Source organism: Plectropomus leopardus, chromosome 15 (genome assembly GCF_026936395.1).
Source record: "Plectropomus leopardus strain MGB_pleo_1.0 chromosome 15, ASM2693639v1, whole genome shotgun sequence".
Classification (NCBI taxonomy): Eukaryota; Metazoa; Chordata; class Actinopteri; order Perciformes; family Serranidae; genus Plectropomus; species Plectropomus leopardus.
The window spans coordinates 461-10,734 of record NC_142190.1 but is presented as its reverse complement, the minus strand read 5'-3'; the positions used below and the strand labels follow the sequence as shown (position 1 = coordinate 10,734).

Here is a 10,274-nt window from a genome sequence, read left to right as displayed (position 1 = left end):
CAGGCATTGGTACGGTTGGACAAGCATCTTCACGATGCACATTCGTTGAAGACAATTGAGGTAAGCACATGTGAATAATCTAGGCACATTACAAACAAAATCTCCAGGTGTAGAGCAATCAGTCAGCGTCTAATTTTAACAGGAACGAGAGCCCATCATCACAGAGGCCAAGAGATTGGCCATTGCTAAAGAATTTGCTGAGCTCTGCATGTCTGAACCTGACCCACCAATGGTGTCGACCCTTGGTTTGAGAAGTGATCTAGGTATGTCCGTGTGTGCATGAAGTTTTGTGAATCTTAATACTTGTTAAAGATTAACTGTACAATATTTACATGAATTCTGAGTAACAACAAACAATACACTAAATTGCCAAGCCGCGTTTGTCTACAATTGGTTTGTTCTTAACCCCAGAGAATGACAGACCTCCAAGTGGTTCTGACGATGACCGTCGGCCTGCCCTGAGATCTTCCACGCCGATTGTGTCGTCCAACAATGCCAGCACTAGGTCTCAGTCCTCTCAAGCTCCCCTTGAGTCTCCATCGAAACCGCTTTTCGACACCCCTTCTGGCCAACTTCCAGCTACTTCTTCACCTGGCCCACTTCCCGACACTTCTTCACCTAGCCCACTTCCTGCCAGTTTTTCATCCGGCCCACTTGCCACCAGCTGCTGTCCAGGAACAGTTCCCCACAGCCCTGCTCCTGGAAGGTCTCCTGAGACTCAGCCAGGGCCCTCTGACAATAATAACTCAAGTCTTGCATGCCCATGCAAATGTCTAGAGTTGGTGAAGAGAGTGGAGCCACTGGAGTGCAAGTTGCTGGTGGAGGCTGGTGGAGCACGGTGGAGGCCTCAGTTCAGCTTGTGCCAGTAGCTGCGCAGAGTGGGGAGCACACGAGAAACGTGCAGCGTACGCCAGTGTCTGCACAGAAGGGGGACCACGTGAGAAAGGCGGCCAAGAAGGAAACTCTATACAGAAGGTTTTCCTTTCCACTACCATTAACAACTGATGTCTAGCGCAGCAGAAGCTCAAATAGTCAGATTTACTGTTTTTGTTGCCCCACAGAAAAAGTCATCGGCGACTTCGAGAAGTTTCGGGTAGGACCGCAAAGTGGGAGGAAGGACAGAGACAATGCCCAGCAGGCTGCTGGGCATTGTCTGCGGTTCTCCCAGTACATAGTGGGTGGCCTCGCTAAGAGTTGTACCATGCCGGATCTCAGGTTTTTGGCACGTATGGACAATCTACGGAAGTAAGTGTCATTGCTGTTTCGAATAGTCTGTATTATTAATGTATATCATAATTTGGAATTTCGGAATATATAGTAGATCATAATTTGGAATTTTGGAATATAAACAGTAGATCGTGATTTGGAAGGTTGAATGTCATTTATGTGCTCAACTCTTCCGACAGCTATCCGGTTTACCTGAAAAAAACGGGTTACATGCCCACAACAGTCAAAAACATGCTGACAAACGTCACAATGTTCTACAAACACATTCAACACTGCTTCCTGCGGTCGAGCAGGCTGCAGGCTGCGGACATTGGCAGGATCCTGTACGAACTGAAGCGGATACAGGCGGACATCCGCAGAGAAGTGGTTGTGCGCCGACAACAGGTCAAGCGCTGCAAGACCGGTACGGTCCCCCCCACCCCTCCCTTTTCTCCCAACAAATACCTCCAAAATGTGATGTGTAATAATTTCACATTTAGAACGATATATCATTAAATCAATTTCGTGGGCTTCTCCTACTCTTTTATCTCCACAGCCAATCAGCTTGATTCGGCTCAAGAATTGGCTTTCCTGAGCACTGCGAAGAAGAGAATCCTGCAACTCCTCAGTAAGTGGACCTCTGTGTTAATGCCGCTCTCTGTCCCTTGTCCAATATCTGCAACGTTTGATGTATGTGCTTGTGTATTTTTCAGATTTCCTATCCAATAACGGGAACCTGTGTAACGAGCACGCAAAACTGATGGGGTACATCATGGGGTACTTTTGCATCATCAGTGGTCACAGGTCCATTGTACTGACCAACATGCTGACGGATCACGTGCGTGATGTTGGGGCGGACGGCCAGAGATAACAGATTCTGGTGAGTACACTCTTGTCAGATTAAAGTATTGAATCAGCCATTGAGTAGATGAGAATCTGGAATTGCCGTAGATTGAAATCTGGAATTGCCTTAGATTGAAATTTGGAATATTCCAGATTCTCATCTACTCATAGGCCCATAGATGAGAATGTGGAAGCAATTTTAAAGACTCATACTTCAAAAAAATAGAGTGGACATTGGGGTGAATCCTAGTGCATTTGAAAGGACAAAGCGGAATGCATCTGAAACAGGTGTCAACAGCCACAGGTAATGATGACTTATCAAGTGAGAAAAAAACTTCCAAATTCTTATCTACTCATAGACCCATAGATGAGAAAGGGGAAGTAAAATCAAAGGCTCATATTTATAAGAAAAATGGGTTAGGACAGTGGTCTGAATCTTAGTTAATTTTGAAGCTAATAGAGGCATGCGTCCAACACGTGTCAACATCAGAACAGCAACAGGTAATGATGACTTATCAAGTGAAAAAAAACCTTCCGAATTCTCGTCTACTCATAGACCCATAGATGAGAAAGTGTAAGTAATTTCAAAGGCTCATATTTCAAAAACAAGAGCAGACAGTGGGCTGAATCCTAGTGCATTTGAAAGGACAAAGTAGGCTGGGTCTGAAAGAGGTGTTAACATCAGTACAGCCACAGGTAATGATGACTTATCTAGTGAGAAAAAAACTTCCAAATTCTCATCTACTCATAGACCCATAGATGAGAATGTGGAATTTGGGAGATGGAATTTGGAAGGTGGAATGGAAGTTGGATGTTGGAATGTGGCAGTTGGAAGGTGGAATGTGGATGTTGGAAGCTGGAAGGTGTAATGTGGAAGTTGGAAGATAGAAGGTGTACTGTCGAAGTTTGAAGTTGGAAGGTGGAATGTGGGATGTAGAAGTCTGAAGGCGTAATGTGGACTGTGGAAGGTGTAATATGGAAGTTTTAAGTTGGAAGGTGTAATGTGGAAGTTGGAAGGTGGAATGTGGAAGTTGGAGGCTGGAAGTTGTAATGTTGAAGTTGGAAGATGGAAGGTGTACTGGCGAAGTTTGAATTTGGAATGTGGAAGTTGGAAGATGGAAGGTGTACTGTCAAAGTTGGAAGTTGGAATGTGGAAGTTTGAAGATGGAAGGTGTAATGTCGACGTTCGAAGTTGGAATGTGGAAGTTGGAAGTTGGAATGTGGAATGTGGAAGTTGGAAGCTGAAAGGTGTAATGTCGAAGTTTGAAGATGGAAGGTGTACTGTCGAAGTTCGAATTTGGAATGTGGAAGTTGGAAGATGGAAGTTGTAATGTTGAAGTTCGAAGATGGAAGGTGTACTGTCGAAGTTCGAATTTGGAATGTGGAAGTTGGAAGATGGAAGGTGTACTGTCAAAGCTGGAAGTTGGAATGTGGAATGTGGAATGTGGAAGTTGGAAGTTGGAATGTGGAAGTGGGAATGTGGAATGTGGAAGTTGGAAGCTGAAAGGTGTAATGTCGAAGTTTGAAGTTGGAATGTGGAAGTTGGAAGATGGAAGGTGTACTGTCGAAGTTCGAAGATGGAAGGTGTACTGTCGAAGTTCGAATTTGGAATGTGGAAGTTGGAAGATGGAAGGTGTACTGTCAAAGCTGGAAGTTGGAATGTGGAATGTGGAATGTGGAAGTTGGAAGTTGGAATGTGGAATGTGGAATGTGGAAGTTGGAAGTTGGAATGTAGAAGCTGAAAGGTGTAATGTCGAAGTTGGAAGATGGAAGGTGTACTGTCGAAGTTCGAATTTGGAATGTGGAAGTTGGAAGATGGAAGGTGTACTGTCAAAGTTTGAAGTTGGAATGTGGAAGTTGGAAGATGGAAGGTGTAATGTCGAAGTTGGAATGTGGAATGTGAAATGTGGAAGTTGGAATGTGGAATGTGGAATGTGGAAGGGTTAGGATGAAGGAAGTATGGACCGTGCCACGCCGAAGGCCGAAGGCGTGGCACAGTCCGATGCATACTCCGTCCATCAAATCCCGTGTCTGGGACCTCTCAGTGACTCCCAAAATAAATACATTTTCCAAACAGGACTTTATTATAGAAGGTTATGAAAAACAGATTTTATTTATTTATTTATTTATTTATTTATTTATTTATTTATTTATTTATTTATTTATTTATTTATTTATTTAATATTTATTCTATTTGTTTGTATATCCATTAATTTCTTATTTTGTGCAGTTTAATTTTAGATTTGGGGTATGACATTATTCATAGGGCTAGGGGGATAGGTCGGTGGAGACGTGAGCGATATGAGTGTTAAAATAAGATTAAAATTAAGATTAAGGGTCCCGGTTAGGATGAGGGAAGTGGGGACTGTGTCACGCCAAAGGCGTGGCACAGTCCCATGCTCTCTCCATCCATCACATCCCGTGTCTGGGACTTCTCAGTGACTCCCTTACAATAAACAAATTCTCCAACAGGAGCTTTGTTCCCAACAGTTGTGAAGAACGGATTTATTTATTTGTTTATTTATTTGTTTATTTATTTATTTATTTATTTATTTATTTGTTTATTTGTTTATTTATTAGTTTTATTTGGTTATATTGTGTTATATTTATTTTATTTATATATTAGTTTATCTATTAATGGGAAAGGGGATTATAATTAATTGGTTTGTTCATGTATGGTATATTTTTAGGGGGGTAAATTGATTTGTGCATCTATTAATTACTTATTTTATATAATTTGATATCCAATTTGGGGTTTGGCATAATTGATAGGGATAGGGGGAGGATTAGGGTTAGGAAATTTGTCGGTAGAGACATATGAGGGGTATGGGTTTTGAAATAAGAATAAGGGTCCCGGTTGGGGTTAAGCGTTATGAAATAAATAATTGGGGGTTAAAGGGATGGTTAGGGTTAGGGTCAGGGGTTAGGGTTAGGGTTAGGGTTAGGGTTAGGGTTAGGGGTTAGGGTTAGGGTTAGGGGTTAGGAGTGGGGAAGTATCCCCCTCTCCTTTCAGAGAAGGGAGGTGCCCTCGCCCTCCATCCAAAGGACCTGTCCCTCTCCTGGTCCCAACGGGGTTGGGTGGCCCGCTGGCGCCGCCCACCGCGGCGGACCAGTGTCCAACCCTCCTCAAAAGTACCCATGCAATGGGTTAAATACAGTAAAATATCTACAAAACAAGTAAAATATATAAAAAAAATGTACAACAATGAATTAAAATACAATAATTTTTAACTATCAATGTATAAACATATATGTGTCAACAATAAAGAACTAAAGAAGGCGTGCCGAGACAACGTTTCGACCGAATGAGGTCTTCCTCAGGTCAATTTAGGCACGCAAAAAACTAAAGTGTCAAAGAGGCTGGAATGATGTGACTCCTTCAGAGGTGTAAGATGAAATGAGCACTCTCCTGAAGTTGAAGCTTTTATACCCTCTGTTTTGTCTTTTAACTTTGTGTTTTAATGTTAGTGTGCAATTCTTAACTTATCTTCTACTTGACTTTTTTAACTGACTTTTTTAACCTATAACTCCCCCCATATGAACTATAACCCATCCCATATATGTATATATACCCCTTAAATTATTAATATGATGTCCTTATGTATCCCCTTATGAATTATGTAATTTTGTATTTTTTAACTATATAATCCCATTATAACTTAATTGCCAAAGACCAATTTGATGATTTGTTACTTTTTAAGTTTTTAACCCTATAATACCCACATTAAACATTGCCCCACCCACCCTTCTTTTTTCTTTTCTTTTTTTTATAGGATTAGACAAGAATTAAGGGGGCATGGTTAGGAGTAGGATTAGGGTTAGGGCTAGGGCTAAGGTTAGGGTTAGGATTAGGGCTAAGGTTAAGGTTAAGGTTAGGGTTAGGGTTAGGGTTAGGGTTAGGGTTAAGGTTAGGGTTAGGGCTAAGGCTAGGGTTAGGGTTAAGATTAGGGCTAGGGTTAAGGTTAAGGTTAGGGTTAGGGCTAGGGTTAGGGTTAGGGTTAGGGGTTAGGGTTAGGGGTTAGGGTTAGGGTTAGGGTGGGGGTGAGGGGTTGGGGTTGGGGTTTGGGGTTTAGGTTTAGGGGTTGGGGTTAGTTGGGGTTGGGGTTGGGGTTGGGGTTGGGGTTGGGGTTGGGGTTGGGGAATAGGGCCTGAGCCCTTCCCAGAGGGAAGACAAATGCAGGGCCCTCCGACCCATGTACCCCCCGTCCCCCCAGCCCCCATCATCAAGGCGGATGCGTGGGCGGCGACGTCCCCAACGCACCCCCATCCAATCATCCATGTGTTTTTGTTTTATTTTTTTATTTTATACTTTTTTTGGTCTTTATTGTTTTTTTAAATTTTTTTTATTATTAATTTTTTAATTTTTGTCAGTGTTGTAATGAATTTATATTTTATTGTTGTGTGTTGTGTTATTATCTGTTTTAATAAGATAAAGAAGAAAAGAAAAGAAAAGAAAAATCAACTAAAAGCGCTTCCCCCTAGTTGGGGAAGGAAAAAAACAAAAACACCACTAAGAGTTGTAATGTGTTTTTGTTTTATTATTTTTTATCTTTTTCTTTTATACTTTTTTTGGTCTTTCGTGTTTTTTTAATGAATTTTTAAGTTTTGTCTATGTTTTAATGAATTTTTATTTTTTTGTTGTTTATTGTTATCTGTTTTAATAAGATAACAGGAAGAAAAACAAGAAAAAACAACTAAAAGCGCTCCCCCCTGTTTGGGGAAGGAAAAAACAAAAAAAGCTTAAGAGTTGTGAAAAACTAAGGAAGGGTGTGCAATAAAAACGACGTTTCGATCTAATACTAGATCTTCCTCAGGTAAATGCACACCAAAAAACTTGTAATGGCTTTCTGACAGCAGAGCAGCAGAGCAGTGTGTCTCCATCCAGAGCCTAAGTCAGAATGAAGCTCCTGCAAAGCAGTGGCAGCTTTGAAATGTTTGCTCTCTTGGAACATGTTCAGACTCTTTTCTCCTGCTTGTCTCAAGATCCAAGTTTCTTAACTCCACCCTCTTTTCTGTAACCCCTTACTTTCCAGAACCAATTTGTTTCTATTTTCCCTTTATACTATGAATTGAAAAGCAAATTTAATTAACCCCTTGTGTGCCCATGCCAATAACAATGTACTCCCAACTTATGTTAACCCCGTATATGCCATAAATTTCCATAAATTCGTTTCATCCTTTTTAAACTTAGTTAAAGTTTTAGTATACCAAAATGATTTAACCCTTTCTTAACCAAATAAAAATGTATTAGATTTTATAGCCCTTAATCCACTTATTTATGAATGTTTAACACTAAATTATTACTCTACCCAGCTATTTATGCTTTTTATAACCAATTTTAAATCTTGTAACCCCTCCTATGCCAAAACTCTTTTTAATATCCCTATGATTATTTATATTTTTAACTGTTCTACAATTTTTAACCCTCCATGTACTCGATCAATGTTTTTAACCCTATGTACTCCCAATGAACTAGGGTTAGGGTCAGGGTTAAGGTTAGGGTTAGGGCTAGGGCTAGGGTTAGGGTTAAGATTAGGGCTAGGGTTAAGGTTAAGGTTAGGGCAAGGGTTAGGATTAGGGTTAAGGTTAGGGTTAGGGCTAGGGCTAGGGCTAGGGTTAGGGTTAGGGCTAGGGTTAAGGTTAAGGTTAGGGTTAGGGTTAAGATTAGGGTTAGGGTTAGGGCTAGGGCTAAGGTTAAGGTTAGGATTAGGGCTAGTGTTAAGATGAAAGTTCGGGTTAGGGCTAGGGTTCGGGTTAAGGCTAAGATTAAGCTTAGGGTTAGGGCTAGAGTGAGGATACGGGTTAGAAGAAAAACAGGAGAGGTGGAGCCAGGGTTAGGGTTAGGGTTAGGGTTAGGGTTAGGGTTAGGGTTAGGGTTAGGGGTTAGGGTTAGGGTTAGGGTTAGGGTTAGTTGGGGTTGGGGTTAGGTTAGGGTTGGGGTAAGTTGGGTTGGGGTTAGGGTTGGGAGTTGGGTTAGGGAGTTAGGGTTGAGGTTGGGGTTGGGAGTTGGGGTTGGGGTTAGGAGGGTTAGGGGTTGGGTTGGGGTTGGGTTGGGGTTGGGGTTGGAGGTTGAGTTAGGGTTAGGGTTAGGGTTGGGGTTGGGGTTAGGTTAGGCTAGGGGTTAGGGTTGGGGTTAGGGGTTGGGGTTGGGGTTAGGTTAGGGTTAGGTTAGGGGTTAGGGTTGGGGTTAGGGGTTAGGGTTGGGGTCAGGGGTTGTAGGTTGGGGGTTGGGGTTGGGGTTAGGGTTAGGGTTAGGGTTAGGGGTTGGGGTTAGGGTTAGGTTGTTAGGGTTAGGGTTGGGGTTGGGTTGGGGTTGGGGTTAGGGTTAGGTTGGGGTTGGGGTTGGGGGTTAGGGTTGGGGTGGGTTAGGGTTAGGGTTAGGGTTAGGGTTAGGGGTTGGGGTTAGGGGTTGGGGTTAGTTAGGTTGGGGTTGGGGTTAGGGTTGGGGTTAGGGTTAGGGTTGGGAAGTTGGGGTTAGGTTTAGGTTTAGGGTTAGGGGTTAGGGTTGGGGTTAGGGGTTAGGTTTGGGGTTAGGGTTAGGGGTTAGGGTTAGGGTTAGGGGTTAGGGTTAGGGTTAGTTAGGGTTGGGGTTGGGTTAGGGTTAGGGGTTGGGTTAGGGTTGGGGTTGGGGTTAGGGTTAGGGTTAGGGTTGGGGTTGGGGTTGGGGTTAGGGGTTAGGGTTAGGGTTGGGGTTAGGGGTTGGGGTTAGGGGTTAGGGGTTGGGGTTAGAGTTGGGGTTAGGGGTTGGGGTTAGGGGTTAGGGGTTAGGGTTGGGGTTAGGGTTAGGGGTTGGGGTTTGGGGTTGGGGGTAGGGGTTAGGGTTAGGGGTTAGGGGTTGGGTTTAGGGGTTAGGGTTGGGGTTAGGTTAGGGTTGGGGTTAGGTTGGGGTTGGGGTTAGGGTTAGGGTTAGGGGTAGGGGTTGGGGTTAGGGGTTGGGGTTAGGGTTAGGGGTAGGGGTTAGGGTTAGGGGTAGGGGTTAGGGTTGGGGTTAGGGTTTAGGGGTTAGGGTTAGGTTAGGTTAGGGAAGGGTTAGGAGGTTAGGGTTAGGGTTAGGGTTGAAATAGGGTTACAGGCCAGGGGTTGTGTTAGGCAGGTTGGGAGTTGTACAGGTTAGGTTGTGTTGGGGTTGTGTCAGGTTGTGTTAGGTCAGGTTGTGCCAGGTTAGGTTAGGGGTTAGGTTAGGGTTAGGTTGTGTTGTGTTGTGGGGTTAGGGTTGTGGGGTTGGGTTGGGGTTGTGTTGTGGGGTTGTGTTAGGTTAGGTTAGGGTTGTGTTGTGTTGTAGGTTAGGGTTGTGGTTAGGGTTGTGTTGTGTTGGGTTAGGGTTAGGTTGTGTTGTGTTGGGTTGGGTTGTGTTAGGTTAGGTTGTGTTAGGGGTTAGAAGTTGGGGGTTGAAGTGTTAAAGAAGAAGTTGTGTTAAGTTAGGGGTTAGGGTTAGGGTTGGGGTTAGTGGTTAGAAGAAGTTAGGGTTAGGGTTGGGGTTGTGTTGTAAGGTTAGGGGTTAGGTTAGGTTGTTGTGTTGGGGTTAGGGGTTAGTGTTGAAATAGGTTAGGGTTAGGGGTTGTACAAAATAGGCTAGGGTTGTAGGCTAGGGTTGACAGGGGGCTAGTAGGCCAGGGCCAGTTGGGGCTAGGCTAGGCTAGGCCAGGTTGTGTCAGGTTGTGTTAGGGTTGTGAGGGTTAGGCCAGGAGGCTAGTTGGGGTTAGGGGCCAGGTTGTGTTGTGGGTTGTGTTGTGTTGTGTTGTGTTGTGTTGTGGTTGGGCTAGGTTAGGTTAGGGGTTAGTTAGGTTAGGGGTTGTGTTGGTTAGGGTTGGGTTAGGTTGTGTTGTGTTGAAGGTTGTGGGGTTGTGTTGTGTTGTGTTAGGTTAGGGGTTGTGTTGTGTTGAAGAAGTTAGGTTAGAAGAAAGTTGTGTTGTGTTGTGGGGTTAGGTTGGGTTGAAGAAGAAGAAGTTAGGTTGTGTTGTGTTAGGGGTTGTGTTAAAGAAGTTAGGTTGTGTTAGGTTAGAAGAAGTTAAAGAAGAAGAAGTTAGGTTGTGTTGTGTTAGGTTGAAGAAGTTGGGTTAGGCTAGGGGTTGGGTTAGGTTAGGCTAGGGTTAAATAGGCTAGGTTGTGTCAGGCCAGGGGTTGTCAGGGCCAGGCTAGGCTAGGTTGTGTCAGGCCAGGTTGTGCTAGGGGTTAGGCCAGCTGGGTTGTGCTAGCCAGGTTAGGTTAGGCCAGGGGTTGTGCCA

At 43.8% G+C, this 10,274-nt stretch overlaps 1 protein-coding gene across 1 annotated transcript; it reads left to right on the top strand.

Moving 5' to 3' along the window:
- The first annotated feature begins 422 nt into the window (after positions 1 to 422).
- LOC148187163 (uncharacterized) lies at positions 423 to 3,028 on the top strand. The gene is made up of 5 exons (XM_088088455.1): positions 423 to 975; positions 1,062 to 1,245; positions 1,407 to 1,630; positions 1,763 to 1,834; positions 1,920 to 3,028. The coding sequence occupies exons 2-5, from the start codon at positions 1,202 to 1,204 to the stop codon at positions 2,075 to 2,077; spliced, it is 498 nt and encodes a 165-aa protein (XP_087944581.1). The 5' UTR covers positions 423 to 975; positions 1,062 to 1,201; the 3' UTR covers positions 2,078 to 3,028.
- Positions 3,029 to 10,274: the final 7,246 nt, after the last annotated feature.

Excerpts from the sequence above, each read along its gene's own strand:
- LOC148187163 (XM_088088455.1), top strand. The coding sequence starts at position 1,202 with ATGCCGGATCTCAGGTTTTTGGCACGTATGGACAATCTACGGAA. Across the intron at positions 1,246-1,406 it reads CGTATGGACAATCTACGGAA|CTATCCGGTTTACCTGAAAA; the intron begins GTAAGTGTCATT and ends CTCTTCCGACAG. Across the intron at positions 1,835-1,919 it reads GAGAATCCTGCAACTCCTCA|ATTTCCTATCCAATAACGGG; the intron begins GTAAGTGGACCT and ends TGTATTTTTCAG.